At 40.5% G+C, this 22,519-nt stretch overlaps 2 protein-coding genes and 1 long non-coding RNA gene across 3 annotated transcripts; 2 read left to right on the forward strand and 1 right to left on the reverse strand.

Annotated features, from left to right (window-relative positions):
- Positions 1 to 1,359: 1,359 nt before the first annotated feature.
- LOC143475783 (uncharacterized) lies at positions 1,360 to 4,620 on the reverse strand. The gene is made up of 3 exons (XR_013121114.1): positions 3,835 to 4,620; positions 2,537 to 2,687; positions 1,360 to 2,297 (listed from the first exon to the last, which is right to left on the reverse strand). It is a non-coding gene; the product is annotated as an uncharacterized LOC143475783 (long non-coding RNA).
- Positions 2,675 to 6,456, forward strand: LOC143475782 (prostaglandin reductase 1-like). The gene is made up of 8 exons (XM_076973736.1): positions 2,675 to 2,996; positions 3,083 to 3,128; positions 3,640 to 3,699; positions 4,620 to 4,787; positions 5,145 to 5,418; positions 5,591 to 5,696; positions 6,009 to 6,127; positions 6,258 to 6,456. The coding sequence occupies exons 1-8, from the start codon at positions 2,888 to 2,890 to the stop codon at positions 6,366 to 6,368; spliced, it is 993 nt and encodes a 330-aa protein (XP_076829851.1). The 5' UTR covers positions 2,675 to 2,887; the 3' UTR covers positions 6,369 to 6,456.
- A 3,541-nt stretch (positions 6,457 to 9,997) lies between these two features.
- On the forward strand, positions 9,998 to 22,123 carry LOC143475378 (thioredoxin-like). The gene is made up of 5 exons (XM_076973226.1): positions 9,998 to 10,156; positions 11,011 to 11,115; positions 11,500 to 11,568; positions 21,530 to 21,595; positions 21,736 to 22,123. The coding sequence occupies exons 1-5, from the start codon at positions 10,133 to 10,135 to the stop codon at positions 21,796 to 21,798; spliced, it is 327 nt and encodes a 108-aa protein (XP_076829341.1). The 5' UTR covers positions 9,998 to 10,132; the 3' UTR covers positions 21,799 to 22,123.
- Positions 22,124 to 22,519: the final 396 nt, after the last annotated feature.

Here is a 22,519-nt window from a genome sequence, read left to right on the forward strand (position 1 = left end):
TGTAACAGCTACACAAATGTAAACACAGTGTTTGTCAAATTGATATGAAGGTAAATCTGTTACAAAACTTAAGAAAGTGAAGTACATGATTTGAGAACTTGTAAGACAAATCTGTAGGCCTACTTGTATTTTTTATTTGAATACTTTAAATTGAGAAACATGTGTTGCAAAAGTTGAGGCGGGCAGATTTGAAGTTGTGCTGAATTTGTGTACAAAAATGCAACTTTTAGTTTACAAGTTCTCAAATTAAAGTACGGATTTGTTGTTGTCCAATCATGTCAATCATGCTCTCAAATGTTGCAACAGATTTACCTTTATAACCATACCAAGCATTAAAAAGGAGAAAGCACAAGCACGTTAGTGTATCAATGTTTTGCTTTTTAATGAAAGGGGTGCGTGCTACGGTGGCTCTGAAAGACCATCACGATGCAAGCGAAAAACGCGCTGCAAATACGCAAAGCAAATTCATCAAAATGCGTGCGCTACATTTCAGAAACGTGCTGCGAATTCAGAAATGCTTCAAATACATCCACAACACAACGGAAGTGTTTCTGGACGAATTAATTTACGCAGGGATCCTGTAGATTTTTAGCCATAAACAACAGTTATGTTATACAATTTCTCATTACGTTGAACGGGATTTAAGTAGTAAAACTCTTTAAATGTAGTTATCTAGCTACATTTAAAGAGCTTTATTAATAAAATAAACAGCATTATAAATGTGTTCAGCTCGCAGTGTGTTAAGTAGCTGGCGGGAGAACAGATTCACAACACGCGGGTGTCAGGAAAGAGTGTAAACGTTTAATAAGAAGAGTGAGAAAGAAACGTTGTAGCTGAGGGGCAGACACAGATGAATGAGCAAAATGTCAGAGTGCTGATTAAGTGTCACATACAGGTTCTGTTCCGATTTCCGACTCCTCGCAGAATCTGACTCCCCTCGTTTATACGCACATAAAGACGCTACAGATGATTTTCGCTATTTCCTTTGTTTCTATGCATAAATAAGGGTTAATATTTAATTATCCATCACAGCAAACGGCGCAGCATTATCTATATACAAACAAAGACACACTGATTCGTGGGTGTTAAATGTGTGTGTGTGTGTGTGTGTGTTTTTTTTACCGTAGAACTCATAAACTGTTGTTTACATATATTTTAATTCTCAGGTCAGGATCAATAACATAGGCTACTTGCTATCACCTCTGACCACGTGACTTCGCAGAATTACTTTGTTCCTCGTCAATACTGACAAACTTAGATCTTACGTACAATCTGATTTCCTTTTTAATACGATTTTTGTCAAATATTTCCCAATTATGTCTAATTATCTAGACTACCGTGCTCAATGAACTAAGTTAAATTAACGTCTTTTTTATTTCGTTGACCTATCTGGATGTGTATGTAACTGGCCTTCCCTATATCGGCCCTGGCTCTCTGCGTTGTGTTCTGGTAGTACTAACAAAGTGACAAAAGTCAGCTGCCCTTGGCGTACCGAGGTTTATTATTGTCAACTGTAGTGAAATAATAAAAAAAACATCAGTCAGGCTCCTCATTCACAAAGAATATGCACCTCTGTGCTGTATCCAGTGCAGACTCACTATTATGCTTTGACAAAAGCAATGAAGCAAAGTTACACAAACCTCACAACATGTTCATAATCAATTAATCATACACGAAACGGAATAACAAATCATACATATATAAACATCAAACATTTCTTTTTTTCAACTTTTCCCCACCTCAATCATTACATTACTTAAAATCAGTAACCCATAAACAAGAGAAACCATTTAACAATGTGGTATTAGAAATAAAGCGTATACACATACCTGTAGTGAAATAATAAAATAAAAACATCACAGTCAGGCTTCTCATTCACAAAGAATATGTACCTGACATGAAAAGAAGGTAAGTTTAACCATATGTCCTCATTATGTGAAATGTGCCTTATTCGTCAATTGTGATTTTCACCTCAATCGAAATTTGTCCTCCGCCTTTACCCATCTGTGCACTTAGAACTCACACACACACACACACACACACACACACACACACACACACACACACACACACACACGCACTAGTGATTACTAGTGTAATGAAGACTAAGCTTGAGAGTGAGAGCTGGTCACTGGTCTGCCCTCTTCCGCTGTATTCATCCCCGGTGTGTCGGCCAGAACACCACTTGAGGCCAGGATGTGTTCAACTGTTTATTCTTCAGTTCAGTCAGGGATATGAATGAGGTGTGTGTTCCAGGATGGCTGTGCTGTGTGTGAGTCTGTGTATGTGTGTGTGGTCTGAAAACACAAATACAGATATGAAATGTATATAATCTCCAATTATAGATAACAAGCACAACAGCAGAAATATAATAAACAGTACAACCGGTGCCTTTGCACCATCTGGTGGCGCAATTGTCTGAATGACTTATTAAAGCTGTACAGAGAAATGTGTAACTACTCATGTGATCATATCATGTGATCATATTACGTTAATACATTACATCCTCCACCATACAGAATAACAATGAACTTACATTATGTCATGTATGCACGAACGATGCACTATTCACAGTTAAATTCCCCTCGATGATCATCGCAAGACGATGTGCTCCCCACATAGATCGATGATTAAACTAATGCATCCACTGCCAGAGTGCCGCTGGTGATGACGTCACGTCCGGCCAGCTAGAACAATAAGAGCCCCTGCTTTACCGTATAATCCACAGTGTTGCCACTGAGTTCTCTGTGACAACGATTTAGCTCTTTAATTTGCTTTTTACACATAGAATTAGGGGTAAATAACTTGACAGAATGCAGTAACTTCTCGAAGCCCTTGTTTATTCATTTTTTGTTCATTGCTGAAATAAAGTTCCCGGAACAGAAGGATGGTTGAAGCCAAGTCCTGGGTCCTAAAGAGACATTTCGAGGGTTTTCCTAAGGACAGCGACTTTGAGCTGAAGCACGAGCAGCTGCACGAGCAACTCCGTGATGGAGGTGGGCGCACCAAATGTGCGTTTTCTTCTTTTAAATGGCACGTATTGTCTTGTGTTATTCTTTATTATCATGGATGTCCATTTCAGAGGTGCTTTTGGAGGCGGTGTTCCTAAGTGTGGATCCCTACATGCGGTAAGTGTTGTAGTCAGTGGTGTGTGATGTTGGTTGTGAAGAGTGATCTATAGTTTCTTTCAGTGTCGGTTGAGCGTAGTTACTTTAAAATTAAATCCTTAAATAATTATTTTTTTAATTAAATTATATGTATTTTTCAGTAAATACGTCCTGTAAAGCAAATAGTAAAAATTATATGTTAATTTTTTATTAATTTCCAAATTCCATTATATTCTAACGATTTATAGTGCCACCAAATAGTATTCAACCCCCTGCAGATTTACACATTTAGAGTTAACTTTTAACATTTTGAAATTTGGACTGTAGATGGGCCTGGGCATGTAAAAGGTGTCCTGATAAGGATGGAATTTAACTAAACATTCTATTCCCATGCACATGCACATGTTTGCACATGCTTTATCTGTTTCTGTGTGGTGTTGTCTCTTGTGATGTGTTGGTGTTGTAGTGATATTAATAGTTAAATTCTTCTGTTTTCATTTTGGTTCCTTCAAGCGTTTGTCGTTTTCCACAGGCTTTATAGCCGTATTCGAATGCAACCAGGGGATGTGATGATTGGAACCCAAGTGGCCAAGTAAGAGAGACCAACACTGTTCTTCAGCACAGGTTGATCAGTCCACATTTTGGAGGCCCCCTCCTATTATGCACCTGATTAACTCATGGAGAACTTTATAATGTGCCGCTGGTCCAGTAAGAGTGAGACACAAACCTGTATGGGATCATCATGGTCTGGAGAGGAATCTGATGTGGAGCAACATCATCTGCAGTTAATTTCCTATGAGAAACAAGCCAGTGTTTTTCTTAATGTTCACGTCCATTTTCTTCAAAGTGAGTTGTAAAACTGGGTTGGATTTTGGCAAGGGACGATCACCTTTAGTATACCTTTGGAAATAAGTAATGCAAAAATGTGGGTGTGATTTAATGGGAAAGTAGATTAATACAAATTATTTAGTGAAGCAGGTTGGTTTGTGTTCTGAAGTATCAGGTTTTGTAACTCGTAGTAACTGCACTACTAACTTGCATGTGTCATCATTGCTGTGCTTTCTAGGTCAATTTAAAGCATGTTCTAGGACAGGGCTATTCAACTGGCGACCCGCGGGCCAGAACCGACCCTTTAATGAATTTGTACCGGCCCATCTCCCCATAAATAATAATAAATATTTGATAAACTGCCGTAAAAATAAATAAACAACATTTTATTTGCAACATTTTACAACACTGTCGAAATTTACGTTCGAAGTTATGTTCGTTATGTTTACGTTGTAGTGTTTGCTTAAATTTTACATCCACTATGACAGTATTGGTATAGGTCTGAAAATGGTCTGGCCCACAGGTCAGGGCTCTCTGCCAAATCTGGCCCGCAGAAAAATATAGTTGAATAGCCCTGTTCTAGGACATCTAGTGAACTAATTTTATATTCAAACACAAGTTTTTATATTCAAGTAACTTTTGCACATCGTGTGAGATTGTTACGTTTGTTTGATTTCTTTCCAGAGTCATTCAGAGTAATAATCCAGAGTTTCCTGTGGGCAGTCATGTGGTTGGCCGATGTGGCTGGAGGACACGCACAGTATCGGATGGGACTGGTCTCACTCGGGTCCTTAACGACTGGCCACTAAATGTTTCTCTCTCTCATGCTCTTGGGGCTATTGGAATGCCAGGGTACAAACTCCCTAGTCATCTTTACATAATAGTGAAGTTTTGTAAAACACCAAATTTAATTTGAATGTAAATTTATTTTAAATAACCATGATGAAGGATACAAAATGTGTAAGCATTATAGCAGCTAGTTTTATAACTTGGAAATTGTGAACTGAAGATTTGCCTATTTGTGGTACTTGCATTAAGCATGAAACCCTCTCCTTTTGGCAGGAGACTTAAAATATAAAACGTTTCACTTACCTGCACGTGGAGTAACCAGTTGATCATTTTATCACCTTTCAACTTGTTGTTCTTTTTGTGTGTAGTTTCAATGCATTTATTTGTGTGGATCCATTTTTCCTTTACCTTGCCTCACAGATTGACAGCTCTGTATGGTTTAGAGGAGGTGTTGGCCATCCAACCAGGGGAAACCCTTCTGGTGAATGCAGCGGCCGGTGCTGTGGGGAGTGTAGCAGGTCAGATCGCCAAACTGAAAGGGTGTAAGGTCGTGGGGTCAGCTGGGAGTGAGGCTAAGGTGGCCTACCTGAAGGAGCTGGGCTTTGACCACGTGTTTAACTACAAGACTGTGCCATCTCTGGAGGAAGCACTGAAGCAGGCCTCACCCGAGGGCTACGACGCCTACTTTGATAACGTAAGGAGATGGAAGGGTTTTAGCTTAACTGGCAGTCAGCTTTGCATATCTGCTGTTATTTAAGCCGTGTGAAAAGAAAAGGATAATTTCTTGTAACATTTCTGGTTTAAAATGTGAGTGACTGATGATTTGTCTTGATTCTCTGAGGAGCTATGTCTGTTCATCTTCACAGGTTGGTGGATATTTCTCCAGTATCGCCCTTACACAGATGAAACGCTTTGGAAGGATTGCAGTATGTGGAGCAATTTCCACATACAATGACAAAGAACCTCAAACAGGTCTGCCAAGATTAAAGACTAGATTTCTTACCTTTTTGTGTGGTATTGTATCGGGTGTTGAATAGGTACTGAAGCATCTAAGCATATGTATTACGGTAAGATGACTAACCCTTAAAACTATTCCTAACCCTTGTCCCCATATTATTTTGATATATTTGGGGTTGAAATATGTGAGAAGACATTATGATGTCTTAGCAAGAGGCTCTGCGTTCTGTAAACTGTTCAGGTCAATACGAATGTGAGTAACATCTGCACAGTGACATTTTACTGCAGTTAGGGGATTTAAAAAGAAATGTGTGTGTGATGCCACAGGTCCTTACCCACAGCAGAGCATGGTCTTGAAGGAGCTGCGGATGGAGGGCTTCCTGGTTGCGAGATGGGAGGATAAGAACCAGGAGTCTCTGAAGAAGATGCTCGTCTGGCTTCAGGAGGCAAGTTGTGCCTGTTTGATCCTTTCCTGATTCTGGAAACAAAAATGGAAGAGTTTTTGGTGAACATCAAGAACAGGTCTATGCAGTATTCAATCTATCGTTCAATCTGAGTGTGGTTTGTTTCACGCAGGGAAAGCTAAAGTGCAGAGAGCACGTGACTGTTGGCTTTGAGAAGATGCCTGCAGCCTTCATGGGGATGTTGCAGGGTGACAACATGGGGAAAGCCATCGTTCAGGTCTGAGGGCTGAGGGCTACACTTCTGTGCTGAGGGCTGTACATTATAAAACTGCATTGATAAACATTAAATAAAATCTGTTTTGATTTTGGTACATCATTGTGTATTGATGCTTCTGCCTTTCCTAAGATTGCGTTTTGAACAGCAGTTTAAGTGACAGGTCTGGTATTATTATTATTATTATTATTATTATTATAGTTGTATAGAACATTAGTCAACACGTGCTACTGAGCCCTTTAGTTCCTTATTCCATAGCACTATGGATATATTTTTATGCTATGGGTTTTCTGAGGCAGTCTAATGAAAAATCTGTTCAACATGTATGTATTTATTTGTTTGGGGTTATTTTGTCTCTCATACCCTAACTCATATTTTTAATCCTCTCTAGTCACATTTCGTAGCTGAAATTACGTTTGTCTATGGGGAGGCAGTCTCCACATGGTTATTCAGTCTGTAGTAACTGCACCACTGGGTCATTATAATCCATTTGCGTAGTTACATTTGCATTGTTATGTTCAGCTGCGTATGAGCTTGGTCTGCTGTAGAGTGTAGAGTCTGTAGACCAGGGGTACTCAACTGGCGGACCGCGGTCCGGATCTGGACCTGAACGCAGTCCTGTCCGGACCCAATCTCATTCCTGATTAACTGGACCAAAAAAAAAAAACCGGAGCATTTATTTCAGGGCTATTGAAAAAACACTCCGTCACGAGTGTAACGTTTGCCACCCCCGCTCAACAACTTATGTTGACTTAATGTCACTTGCAAACTCGATTATTGTCACCTCTTGGCCAGTAGGCGGCGCCAACAATCAATATAATCAATATTATCTTTTACAATAATATTAACAAATACCTGATTTAAAAGCTGTACTTTATTCTTGGAGATAAGTGTATTGTTTATATTTTGTTAATTAAAACAAAACAGGAGTCTCATATACCATTCTCATATACCATAAATTAGTTGTCAATAATGGGCATTTTTTAGTAAAGAAATACTTAATTAAAGTTAATGTCTTCTGTGGAAACATTTCAACAGATCTCAGATCACAGCTTTGAGCTAGGATACTCTAGCTGAAGGTGTTTCTGAGGTGAAGTCCAGATGTGTCTGTCTGATTTTCACATAGGGGTTCTTGATTGTCAGTAGGGCATCAGTTGTGCACACTGATTTAACTGTTTCTGTGGTGGAGACAGATTACATCAGTTTTCACCGATAACATACTGTGTTGTGTTTTTGGTGTTCCTTTGTAGTAATTGTGTACTGATAGAATTAAAAGCATATGTTAACGTGAATAAACCATCATTCAGCTGTATACAGGTATTCACAAAATGACCACAGTTCCCCCAGGACCATGGTGCAACAAACAAGAAGAACATACGTGTAAATAATAAATATGAGATACAGATAAGACAGCCTCAGTTCACCTAATGGAGTTTTTAAAAGAAAATGAAATTTCAATCTGGGTTTTGCCCAAAACATAAGCACTGAGACAGCTCTGTTGAGAGCCTTAAATGACCTTATAATGCAAGCTTACACTGGTGAGGTATCACTTTAAATTCTTTTGGACATTAGTGTCTTTTGATTCCATCGACCATAGTATTTTATTGGAAAGGCTGAGTCAGTGGGCTGGAATATCTGGAACAGCACTAAAATGATTATTCTTACTTATCAAACAGGTCATTTGTGGTGTCTGTGGGTCAGTTGCAGAGTCAAAGGAGTGGCATGGGTGGTAATTGCCACCCCCAATAGAGCTCTTGCCACCCCACTGGAAACGGCAATTTTAAGAGAAAATATTTGTTTCCTTTCGTTGGTCATTTGTATATGAACCCCTCTGATAAAGCCTTGCTCACCCTTTGGCAACCCCTTGAAAAGGCTAGTTAGGCCACTGCTGTGGGTAATGGTATGTCTGACCCTGCATCTCTCAGCAGTGGGGTGTCTCAAGCCATAAAGAACAGTTATGTTATACAATTTCTCATTACGTTGAACGGGATTTAAGTAGTAAAACTCTTTAAATGTAGTTATCTAGCTACATTTAAAGAGCTTTATTAATTAAGTCCCATAGCTAGCTATTAAGTTTTCTAATAGATTTTGTTACAGTAGCTATAGCTACATTTAGAGAGCTTTACTCAGTCCCGGTCAACCTAATGAGATACTGTATAACAACTCTTGTCTTGATTGTTATTCACAAGAGTTGTTATACAGTGTAAAGGTTTTGATATCGTCTTCAGACATAGATCATAGCCACCAGGGTTCATAAACAGCATTATAAATGTGTTCAGCCCGCAGTGTATTAAATAGCTGGCGCCAGGAGAACAGGTTCACAACACGCGGGTGTCAGGAAAGAGTGTAAACGTTTAATAAGAAGAGAGAGAAAGAAACGTTGTAGCTGAGGGGCAGACACACAGATAAAGGAATGAGCAAAATGTCCAACAAAGGAATGAGCGTCACATACAGTCACATACAGGTGCTGTTCCGATTTCCGACTCCTCGCAGAATCCGACTCCCCTCGTTTACACGCACATCAAGACGCTACAGATGATATTCGCTATTTCCGTTGTTTCTATGCCTAAATAAGAGCTAATATTTAATTATCCATCACAGCAAACGGCGCAGCATTATCTATATACAAGCACAGACGTAATTTGGGGGGGGGGGGGGGGGACATGTCCCCCCCACCTTTTTCAAAAGCCGGTTTTGGTCCCCCCCAGTTTTTACGGTTAAAACCAAATATTTAAAAATAGCGACGAATCCATGTCCCCCCCACTTTTGAAATCAAAATCACGTCCATGGGCACATGCAACTGCTATTAAAAATAATAAGAGATTAAAAATGAAAGGTTTTTGACCTTGAATTTTTCTCAGTAATACAACAAAGGACACAGAAATAGGCTGTGTACTGATTAGCTATTATAACTAGGGTTGCCACCTAGGTCTGACAAAAAACAAGAACACTGTCATACGCGAACATAAATTGTTGACGGGGGGGGGGGGGGGGGGGGTCAAACGTAAAATGTTACCGGGGGGGGGGGTGTAAAATGGACACAGCGAGAAAAAAGACGGATTTAAAGTGTGCAGAAACAGTCTAAATAGTCGTTTGAACTAACCTAGTGAAAACCGGGACATTAAATTGTGTTTTTTTGCGACAGGTGGCAACCCTAATATAACACTATCCTGTGTTGTACGCAAGCTATCATTACATGTCCCCCCCACTTTTTCAAAAGCCGGTTTTGGTCCCCCCCCAGTTTTTACGGTTAAAATCAAATATTTAAATAGCGACGAATCCATGTCCCCCCCACTTTTGAAATCAAAATTACGTCCACGTATACAAGACACACTGATTCGTGGGTGTTAAATGTTTTTAATAAAATGTAATGTATCAAAGGTTGTTTTTTTTATTTCCCAATTATGTCTAATTATTTAGACTACCGTGCTCAATGAACTAAGTTAAATTGACGTCTTATTCCATATATAGCAGGTCTCTACGTTCAACAAGGGTTATTTTAATATAATAAAATATAATTTTAGTGACGCCATCACAATGTCTGTCGAAATTATACTCCCGAATATCATGTCTTTGTGTGCAAACGAGGGGAGTCGGAATTCGGCACAACACCAGCTCTGCCACTGAGTGTTATGATGTGATCATTGTGGAGAAGCAGGACTAACCGGTCGAGTTCCTGGAAAACATTTTTGAGTTCAAGAACTACATTGCGCTTACACGGCGGTCGACTGCTACAGGAAACAGACGGTGGAAAGTTACAGGAAAACTTTACGATGATTATTATTATCAAGGATAAGGTAGGTAACTACAACAGTAGTTGTTTTTTTACTACTGTTTAAGCTGACTATGTTTCTGAAATCTGGAATGTCCTGGATGAAGAAAAATCAGTGTTTACTTGCGAGTCTTTATTTTGTCGGTCTCTGAAAGAACGAGTCGAATTTGGTTTTATTACAGGGTGCATTGTTGTTTTACCTGTAAAAATATTTACAGCATAATTAGGATTAAAAGCAAGATTAACAGCCATAAATATATTTTCAATACACTGCAAACTATATCGGCGTGTTACAGAGGCATTAATATTCTTGTAAAAGAGGCCTTGTCTCATAAACTGACTTGAAGTGCAAACATGCACGGACGTAGTTTTGGGGGGGGGACGGGGGGGACATGTCCCCCCCACTTTTTCAAAAGCCGGTTTTGGTCCCCCCCAGTTTTTACAGTTAAAACCAAATATTGAAGTAGCGACGAAGTCATGTCCCCCCCACTTTTTAACGGTTAAAAAAACAATATCCAAATAGCGACAAATCTAGCACTAGGATCATGCAGCTCCGAGCTCCCCCCCACCCCGCTCAACAATTTTTGTTCACAGCGCTCAACAATTTTCATTCACCCCCCCCCCCCCCCGCTCAACAGTTCGCCACCCCAGGTTGTGTCCCCCCCACTTATGAAATCAAAACTACGTCCATGCAAACATGATCCAAGGCATAAACCTCAGTACTCTGCAAACCTCCCTCACTTCAGCTGTGAACTGGTCTATCAGAGTTTTACTCTCTTCCACATTGAGTTTGATGTCTCACTGCTTCTATAAACCCGTAGCCGTGTAACAGAACCATTTAGTTGATGGTGGTGAACACTCTCTTTGTCTTTCTCTTAGGATTCCTTCCAGACCAACCTGAAAAATGCAGGGGACCGGTTAGTGGTGGTGGACTTCACGGCCGTGTGGTGTGGACCTTGCAGAATGATTGCCCCGTTCTTTGAAGTGAGTAGTTTCACAGCGTTCGGCCCATCTGGAACCTGCAGTTGTCAGAACCATAATCAGAATTCCACAGGGGCTTCCGGAATCATTTAGAGCTTCTCTGTGCCTGTGCATTGTTGTCCTGACAACCACAGGGCGGGACTTCTTCCGCCTAAGAGGCTTTTAGTGGAGTGTTAATTCAGTTGACTGAGAGGGAGATGAGTGGTAGAGTCTGAGAGCACACAATAAATGCTAAAATGTTTTATCTATGAATAAATCTATGAATAAATGGCTTGCTTGAGTCGCTGACTACGTCCTGCCACACAGACTGATGTGTTGCACTAGTATAATCAGGCATTAAAGTGTCTCGATCATTTTACTCATGCTGGTTCTCCTCTCTTTCTTCAGGAACTGTCTGAACATCCAGCGAACAAGGATGTTGTTGTGTTCCTAAAGGTGGATGTGGACGATGTAACTGTAAGTCACTCACGGGTTTGCAGTTACCACCTTAAAACGTTCTCAGATTCCTCCACATCTTCAGATGGGAGATCCTAAAATCATACAGACGAACACTTCCCAGAACCACAATCAAAGAGCTCTTCCTGCAGGTGGAACATCTGTCTCTTCAGGTGACTTTCCAGTGCAGTCAGCAAGCACTGTTTGTGCTGCAGTAGAACTGGACACCAGTCCAGCAGAACTGGGTTCCATGGGGACAGCAGATAGGGCTTTAATTGATACATTGGCTATACATCAAATTATAGTTTGTTTTTTGCATACTTGTGGTGGAATGTGTTTCTTGTGATCCTGTGGTTACCAAGAGTGATTTCCTGTAGCAGTGTTGACAGCCCTGAATGTGCATGTGAGTGCTTTTGTGTATTTGCTTAATAATCCTTAAAAGGAGTTCGGTTTGTTGAAAATGTCAGGCCACTGGGTGAAATCAATTTATTCTGCCCATCATTTAAATCACAAATCAATGTAGTTAGTCTAGTGAAGTGTAGCATTTTTGGTGTTAGAAGATCCAGACTGTGATCAGTGAGGAGCCCAGCCTTGTTGGACATCACCTTCCCTGAGCTCTGTCCAGTGGGTCATGATGTTGTGCAGTGTTCAAACCCAGATAAAGGTTACAGCAAACCATCATCATGAGCAGTGGCGTGCACAGACATTTTGGGGGGCAAGTGCTCGGGCGGGCAGGGGTGGCACTTTTTAGCGCACTTCATTATAAAAAAATTACAAGCACATGTTGAATGAAATTTGACTTTTATTTGTAACATTCTCTAAACGTGAGTTTTCAATGGAAAAAGTCACACCACCAACTGATAAAATCCATATCCAATATTAACTATATTGTTTTTTATATTAACAATATTAACAGTCATTGTTAAGTCCTTCAGTTACTTATGTTGATCCTCCACTGTTGTTGCATATATTTTACAATTAGTAAATCAATATAGGCCTACAATTAAGACAGTAAAAAGACCAAAAAGTACGAGGAGTTATAGGAGGAGTTATAGGCTACTGAGTGTTGTCATTACACGAATGCAGATGGGCATTTTTCACAGTTAATGGGGAACTTCCCGTTTCTTCTTTCACAAACGAATGTGTTAATTTATGTTGCCTAACAAAACGTTCAGCTTAACACATAGATTTGCAAACTCTAGCGACTAGTTTATCAGGTGACCAGTCGGTTAAAATGCTTAGTAGTTTGGTGCTGTATGAGACATTTTACAACACAAGAAAATGATTTCACGTTGGGCTTAGAGGGCAAACGGTACGATTTTACTTGATGTGTATGTGACCTGGCTGGTGGGGACGGGAGAAGAAGTCTATCTGTGAGCGTGTGTGCTGTGCTGAAGACGCTTCCTTCCACTCGCTGAACTGAACTGCTGCTGCAGCCAGGGTTGCCAGGTCCTACAAAATTTCCCGCACAAAATCAGTGTAAAACCCACCCTTCAGCAGCCTAAACTAGCCCAAAGCCCAAAGTAGTGAAAAGTTGTCGACGGGGTGGGGTGGCGAGTGTAAGTTGTAGACGGGTGGAGAGTGGTGAGTGTTTAAAATTGAGACAAATTAAGTATTATATCGCGAACGATTCTTTGTGTTGACTTGTAACTCCCGCGGTGGCCCAACTCAAAAGTAGCCCAAAAAAATAGTTGGATTTCAAAGTAGCCAAATTTGGCGTGAAAACCGCGAACCTGGCAACTATGGCTGCAGCGCATCTGGTGTGTTAAAGGAAGAGAGAGGTCGGGTGTGTGCGAGGTGGTGGCTCATTTCAGGGCATTGTTTTTAATCGCTCAGGTTTTCAAAAGATCAATTCAAACCGACCTAAGTAAAATGTTAATAATAAATATAGCCGCAAGCGGCGATTGGCGGGTTCACACACAAATAGGCATATTTTGGCCTCAATAGGCAAAAGGAAGCCCAAAAGGTCCTTTAGACCTAAAAGTGAAAAGAAGCTGTTTGGGTTTGGCCAGTGTGTGCTCTACAGATAGTGTGTGATGACATCTGCGTGTGTCAGAAAGGGAGACACAGAAATAGCACATCTGGCTAGGGCTGCATCTATGTGAACAATATAGGAAGGCCTGCATGTGTCTATACATGATTGGGCCTGTATATTACAGACAGAGAGAGATTGAGGGTGCCAGAGACTATGCTTTGTTAATTCACTCCTTGCACACCTTGCACGCCTAACATGACTGCCCGTGTATTCAAAGTATGAATGTAGTCTGCAAAGCCTGGCATTACATGACTGACATGACTGGCATGACTGACATAACTGATATGACTGGCATGACTGAAAAGACATCACTGGCATGATGAACAAAAGTAATATGACTGATATGACTGACATAACTGGAATGAGTGACATGACTGGCATGACTGTAATGACATGACTGATATGACTGACATGACTTATGTCTGACATGACTGGACTGAAATGACTGACATGACTGGACTGACATGACTGTTATGACTGGACAGATATGCATACAAACTATACATACATTTAGGTAGAAGTGTGTGTGTGTGTGGTAGTGTATGTACTCAAACTATGACAACATATACTAATACATACATACATAAGTATACATAGAAACTATACATACATATAGGTATAAAGGTGTGTGTGTCTGTGTGTTTGTGTGAGAGAGAGAGAGACAAAAAAGAAGCCAAATATCAGTTTGTATGAGCATGTGTTAGTCACTGAGATATGGGTGGGTATGGCTAGGGAAGTGTCATTGTGAATGCTATAGGAAGGCCTGCTTGCGCCTGTATGTGTGTGTGCCTGGTTAATAGACACAGAGATCTAGGTAGCCAGAGCAATGTTTACTTAGGGCACAGAGATGGGAGGGGGAATGTGGGTGAGAGTGTGAGTTTCAGCTTGCGTGCGTGTGAGAAGGAGAAGGTGACAGAGGGACTTTACATGCATTCTTATGCATTGTATATAATACTGCACTGTAGAGCCATACGATAACCGATTTAGATTAAACTTGACAAATTTGTTCAGGATGGGATTCTGAATGGGCTTGTGCATTTTGGTCAGAATTGGGTAAAATATGAAAGAGCTTTAAGAATATGAATATTATATGTATCGATGCTGTCCATTAAAAAAATATTTAGCAGGTATAAGTGTCCTCAAATCCAAAATCTTTGGATTGTTTTTTGATTTCACACTCTGTAGAGTATTATAAGACTTTGCTTGACATGATAGTATGAAAATCCTAGGAGGAGTATGAAAAGTGATGATTTCAAACTATTATTAACTGTAAATTAATTGTGCATTTTTTAATAGGACATGTAATGGGAAAGTTGTTCGCACTACTGCAAGGAATCAAAAGAGTCCAATTGCATGTTCCCAAGTGGAATTATGTAGGGGATACACTTGCTTTTTTTGCAATAGCGCCCCCCAGTGGCCAATCGACACCCGGCTGGATTATGTCATAGGGGGCGTGCACTTGTCCACACCCAAGAGGTTTCGTGCAGATCGACCAATGGTAAGCCTGTCAAACGCGTGCCGATCACGGATTGGCCGATTACGTCAGCCATTTTGGAAGTATGGCATGTCTGCTTTGGGACCTGGTTCCCAGAGGCCCATAGATGATGTCTGTCAAGTTTCATGTGGATCGGCCAATCTGAGTGCATGGGGCAAATTTTTGCATGTTATAGCGCCCCCTAGCAGGTGAGGTATGGCAACCTCTGCGAGCTGCCCCAGACCCTCACAGGGAAGCTGTTTGTGAAGTGCCATCTCATTACATGCAAGTTTTCTTAAGTTAGAGCCCCATATGCGCAAAATTTACTATTGAATTTACGCCCCCTCATTTGATTGGCTTATACTGACTAGGTAGTGAAGAAATTAGCATTTTTGTTGGATACGTTTTAAAGTTCAGACTCTTCTGAACGTTTTGATACCACATATGTGCATGTATGTGAAAAATCCAGGGACTAGTTCGTGCTCAAAAATGTGTGTGATTTTGCACATTATGCAAATTAACTCGAAATCTAAGTGGGCGGAGCTTAATGGTTGTATATTAATTGTCCTATTGAATTTAGTCAAGGAATGTATAGGAACTGGAATTTTGGTTCTAGGACCTACGGTGTAGGAGATATGGACAAAAAGTCAATATGGTCTGCTATAGCGCCACCATCAGGCCAATTTGGGTCCCTGTATGGGAATCTGGTCCTTGGGGGTAACTGAACCTTTTTGCCAAGTTTGGGGTTTCTAGGCATTACGGTCTAGGCTGCACAATACGTTTTAGGTCAAAAAATGGGACAAAGAATAAGAAAGAAATATAGCCGCAAGCGGCGATTGGCGGGTTCACACACCAATAGGCATTTTGGCCTCAATAGGCAAAAGGAAGCCCAAAAGGTCCTTTAGACCTAAAAGTGAAAAGAAGCTGTTTGGGTTTGGCCAGTGTGTGCTCTACAGATAGAGTGTGATGACATCTGCGTGTGTCAGAAAGGGAGACACAGAAATAGCACATCTGGCTAGGGCTGCATCTATGTGAACAGTATGGGAAGGCCTGCACTTGTCTATACATGATTGGGCCTGTATATTACTGACAGAGAGAGATTGAGGGAGCCAGAGACTATGTTTTGTTATTTCACTCCTCGTACACCTAGCACGCCTAACATGACTGCCCGTGTATTCAAAGTATGAATGTAGTCTGCAAAGCCTGGCATTACATGACTGACATGACTGGCATGACTGACATAACTGGCATGACTGTAATGATTTGATGATTTGACTGACATGACTGATATGACTGGACTGATATGACTGGACTGAAATGATTGGCATGACATGACTTACATGACTGGCATGACTGACATGACTAATGTAACTGACATCACTGGCATGACTGACATATACTATACATATACTATAGATATGCATACAAACTTTACATACATTTAGGTAGAAGTGTGTGTGTGTGTGTGGTAGTGTATGTACTCAAACTATGACAACATATACTAATACATACATACATAAGTATACATAGAAACTATACATACATATAGGTATAAAGGTGTGTGTGTCTGTGTGTTTGTGTGAGAGAGAGACAAAAAAGAAGCCAAATATCAGTTTGTATAAGCATGTGTTAGTCACTGAGATATGGGTGGGTATGGCTAGGGAAGTGTCATTGTGAATGCTATAGGAAGGCCTGCTTGCGCCTGTATGTGTGTGTGCCTGGTTAATAGACACAGAGAGATCTAGGTAGCCAGAGCAATGTTTACTTAGGGCACAGAGATGGGAGGGGGAATGTGGGTGAGAGTGTGAGAGAGACTGAGTGTGTGAGTTTCAGCTTGCGTGCGTGTGAGAAGGAGAAGGTGACAGAGGGACTTTACATGCATTTTTATGCATTGTATATAATACTGCACTGTAGAGCCATACGATAACCGATTTAGATGAAACTTGACAAATTTGTTCAGGATGGGATTCTGAATGGGCTTGTGCATTTTGGTCAGAATTGGATAAGATATGAAAGAGCTTTAAGAATATGAATATTGTATGTATCGATGCTGTCCATTAAAAAAATATGTAGCAGGTATAAGTGTCCTCAAATCCAAAATCTTTGGATTGTTTTTTGATTTCACACTCTGTAGAGTATTATAAGACTTTGCTTGACATGATAGTATGAAAATCCTAGGAGCAGTATGAAAAGTGATGATTTCAAACTATTATTAACTGTAAATAAACTGTGCATTTTTTAATAGGACATGTAATGGGAAAGTTGTTCGCATTACTGCAAGGAATCAAAAGAGTCCAAATGCATGTTCCCAAGTGGAATTATGTAGGGGATATACTTGCTTTTTTTGCAATAGCGCCCCCCAGTGGCCAATCGACACCCGGCTGGATTATGTCATAGGGGGTGTGCACTTGTCCACACCCAAGATGTTTCGTGCAAATCGACCAATGGTAAGCCTGTCAAACGCGTGCCGATCACTGATTGGCCGATTACGTCAGCCATTTTGGAAGTATGGCATGTCTGCTTTAGGACCTGGTTCCCAGAGGCCCATAGATGATGTCTGCCAAGTTTCATGTGGATCAGCCAATCTGAGTGCATGGGGCAAATTTTTGCATGTTATAGCGCCCCCTAGCAGGTGAGGTATGGCAACCTCTGCGAGCTGCCCCAGACCCTCACAGGGAAGCTGTCTGTGAAGTGCCATCTCATTACATGCAAGTTTTCTTAAGTTAGAGCTTCATATGTGCAAAATTTACTATTGAATTTACGCCCCCTCATTTGATTGGCTTATACTGACTAGGTAGTGAAGAAATTAGCATTTTTGTTGGATACATTTTAAAGTTCAGACTCTTCTGAACGTTTTGATACCACATATGTGCATGTATGTGAAAAATCCAGGGACTAGTTCGCGCTCAAAGATGTGTGTGATTTTGCACATTATGCAAATTAACTCGAAATCTAAGTGGGCGGAGCTAAAGGGTCCTAGAGGCTTTTTTGTTTGGTTTGAGCCAAGGAATCCATCAGAAGTGGAATTTCGTTTCTATGACCTACGGTGTAGGAGATATGGACCAAAACGCAAAATGCTGCGCTATAGCGCCACCATCAGGCCAATGTGGGTCATTGTCTGGGTTTCCCTCATTGCACCTCTGGTGCACCTGTCTGACAAGTTTGGTGTTTCTGGGCCTTACGGTCTAGGCTGCAGTATGCGTTTTACAGCCTGAAAAATAATAATAATAAGAAGAAAAACTCGAGCAATTACAATAGGGTTCCCACACTATGTGTGTGAACCCTAAATATAGCCGCAAGCGGCGATTGGCGGGTTCACACACCAATAGGCATTTTGGCCTCAATAGGCAAAAGGAAGCCCAAAAGGTCCTTTAGACCTAAAAGTGAAAAAAAAGCTGTTTGGGTTTGGCCAGTGTGTGCTCTACAGATGTAGAGTGTGATGACATCTGTGTGTGTCAGAAAGGGAGACACAAAAATAGCACATCTGGCTATGGCTGCATCTATGTGAACAGTATAGGAAGGCCTGCACTTGTCTATACATGATTGGGCCTGTATATTACTGACAGAGAGAGATTGAGGGAGCCAGAGACTATGCTTAGTTAATTCACTCCTTGTACACGTAGCACGCCTAACATGACTGCCTGTGTATTCAAAGTATGAATGTAGTCTGCAAAGCCTGGCATGACTGACATGACTGGCATTACTGACATAACTGATATGACTGGCATGACTGGAATGACATCACTGGCATGACGAACAAAATTAACATGACTGATATGACTGACATAACTGGCATGACTGTAATGATTTGAAGATTTGACTGACATGACTGGACTGACATGACTGATATGACTGACATGACTTACATGACTGGCAGAACATGACTGGCATCACTGACATGACTGATATAACTGACATGACTGGACTGGCATGTCTGATATGACTGACATCACTGGTATGACTGACATATATACTATACATATACTATAGATATGCATACAAACTATACATACATTTAGGTAGAAGTGTGTGTGTGTGTGTGTGTGTGTGTGTGTGTGTGTGTGGTAGTATATGTATTCAAACTATGACAACATATACTAATACATACATACATAAGTATACATAGAAACTATACATACATATAGGTATAAAGGTGTGTGTGTCTGTGTGTTTGTGTGAGAGAGAGACAAAAAAGAAGCCAAATATCAGTTTGTATAAGCATGTGTTAGTCACTGAGATATGGGTGGGTATGGCTAGGGAAGTGTCAATTGTGAATGCTATAGGAAGGCCTGCTTGTGCCTGTATGTGTGTGTGCCTGGTTAATAGACACAGAGAGATCTAGGTAGCCAGAGCAATGTTTACTTAGGGCACAGAGATGGGAGGGGGAATGTGGGTGAGAGTGTGAGAGAGACTGAGAGTGTGAGTTTCAGCTTGCGTGCGTGTGAGAAGGAGAAGGTGACAGAGGGACTTTACATGCATTCTTATGCATTGTATATAATACTGCACTGTAGAGCCATACGATAACCGATTTAGATGAAACTTGACAAATTTGTTCAGGATGGGATTGTGAATGGGCTTGTGCATTTTGGTCAGAATTGGGTAAAATATGAAAGAGCTTTAAGAATATGAATATTATATGTATCGATGCTGTCCATTAAAAAAATATTTAGCAGGTATAAGTGTCCTCAAATCCAAAATCTTTGGATTGTTTTTTGATTTCACACTCTGTAGAGTATTATAAGACTTTGCTTGACATGATAGTATGAAAATCCTAGGAGGAGTATGAAAAGTGATGATTTCAAACTATTATTAACTGTAAATAAACTGTGCATTTTTTAATAGGACATGTAATGGGAAAGTTGTTCGCACTACTGCAAGGAATCAAAAGAGTCCAATTGCATGTTCCCAAGTGGAATTATGTAGGGGATACACTTGCTTTTTTTGCAATAGCGCCCCCCAGTGGCCAATCGACACCCGGCTGGATTATGTCATAGGGGGCGTGCACTTGTCCACACCCAAGAGGTTTCGTGCAGATCGACCAATGGTAAGCCTGTCAAACGCGTGCCGATCACTGATTGGCCGATTACGTCAGCCATTTTGGAAGTATGGCATGTCTGCTTTAGGACCTGGTTTCCAGAGGCCCATAGATGATGTCTGTCAAGTTTCATGTGGATCGGCCAATCTGAGTGCATGGGGCAAATTTTTGCATGTTATAGCGCCCCCTAGCAGGTGAGGTATGGCAACCACTGCGAGCTGCCCCAGACCCTCACACGGAAGCTGTCTGTGAAGTGCCATCTCATTACATGCAAGTTTTCTTAAGTTAGAGTTCCATTTGTGCAAAATTTACTATTGAATTTACGCCCCCTCATTTGATTGGCTTATACTGACTAGGTAGTGAAGAAATTAGCATTTTTGTTGGATACATTTTAAAGTTCAGACTCTTCTGAACGTTTTGATACCACATATGTGCACGTATGTGAAAAATCCAGGGACTAGTTTGCGCTCAAAGATGTGTGTGATTTTGCACATTATGCAAATTAACTCGAAATCTAAGTGGGCGGAGCTTAATGGTTGTATATTAATTGTCCTATTGAATTTAGTCAAGGAATGCATAGGAACTGGAATTTTGGTTCTAGGACCTACGGTGTAGGAGATATGGACAAAAAGTCAATATGGTCTGCTATAGCGCCACCATCAGGCCAATTTGGGGTCCCTGTATGGGAATCTGGTCCTTGGAGGTAACTGAACCTTTTTGCCAAGATTAGGTTTTCTAGGCATTACGGTCTAGGCTGCACGATGCATTTTATGTCAAAAAATGGGCAAAAGAATAAGAAAAATAAGAAAAATACCAGCAATTACAATAGGGTTCCCACACTATGTGTGTGTGAACCCTAAAAATCCTAACAATTACAATAGGGTTCCCACACTATGTGTGTGTGAACCCTAATAATATATTTTTTTAACCGAAGTTTCAAAAGGGCACTTTCGTTGATAAAGGGCAGAGTTGGTGGTGCTTTAGCACCACCTGAGGTCTATGTGTGCACGCCACTGATCATGAGTGCATATGAGACTAGGACTGCATTATTAACGATCAGTTTGCCTGCAGGATTTTGACTTGGACATGTTAAAACACACAATATCCCACATAAGAAATGGAGAAGAAACCTGTTCCAGTAAATGTACACAAACAGGTTAAAGAGAATTGTCATTGACACAAAATTTTAACGCGGATGATACTCAACCAAAATAAGTGTGTGGCTTGCTTGTGTTTCCTTTGGACATGCTTTGTTATGCCCTATAGAGCAGTGGGGCTTTCAGTCTCAGAGGAAACCCGTCTCTCGTCATAAACTGTTGTTGAGCTGCATGCCATAATTCAAGAATGTTATTAAAGATTGTTATCACTTGGCTTAGAACTGATGTACAACACCAAGAGGAGCCCGGACCCAACCAGTTTCTCTCTTTCACTTTCTCAGGACGTGGCCACAGAATGTGGAATCAAAAGCATGCCGACTTTCCAATTCTACAAGGCAGGGAAGAAAGTGAGTTCACACTCATGGAGATGTGTCCCGATCTGTTGTGATGTTCCTTAGTTTATTATGAAATCAGCAGTCCAAAAATATTCTTCTGTATGTTGTGATAGTTGATCAGCTACTTCACATCTGTCGTATCCTGTTCACAGATTGATGAGTTTTCTGGTGCCAACAAGGATAAATTGAAGGAAACGATCATGAGACTCAAATGAAACATCACAGGCTCAGTTTTTCATAACGCTCCCTTGCAAGCAAGCTCTATTTGCTCTTCCTGTTTCACCACCTTTTATCAATTGTAATCTCATACAAAGTACTATACAAATTTTGTTGATCTTCACTTAAGCTTTTATATAATGGATTTAGTAACAAAATTATGCAAGGACGAATTAATCCTATCCAGATGGAAAACAATGAGAAGAACATCACCTCTGCTAAAAGACATAGAACAAACAACAGACCTGGAGTGGTTAAAGTAACACATGCTTGTTGTATGGTTGTTTTTTCTGCTTTAATAAAAAATGTGGAAATATACACATACACACTGAACAATCGCATTAACGTTTTTACACATCAGCATTGCAGCAGCCGCATATACTTTGTTTTAATAATTAATGTTTTATTTTCTATGTGAAAAATACAGCTTTAATTTACAAACAGCTTTAATTAACAAATATCCTGATTTTCTTTTCCTAAAAATAAAAATGAGGGGATAATTTAAAATGTGTAACCAGAACTATATCTCAGTTAAGACAGGGACTCTTTTCAGGCCTGAGCTAGTTCCCTTACAGAAAATGAGGAATAAGCAGAGCTGCTATGATTAATCATGACTACTCCATCCTGCTCCGGGATTCACAAGCCCTGATCACAATACAGTTCAACGCTTGATCTAACACATCAGCCTCTCATACAGGCTTCTGAAGACCTTGAGTAATT

Source organism: Brachyhypopomus gauderio, chromosome 14 (assembly GCF_052324685.1).
Source record: "Brachyhypopomus gauderio isolate BG-103 chromosome 14, BGAUD_0.2, whole genome shotgun sequence".
NCBI lineage: Eukaryota > Metazoa > Chordata > Actinopteri > Gymnotiformes > Hypopomidae > Brachyhypopomus > Brachyhypopomus gauderio.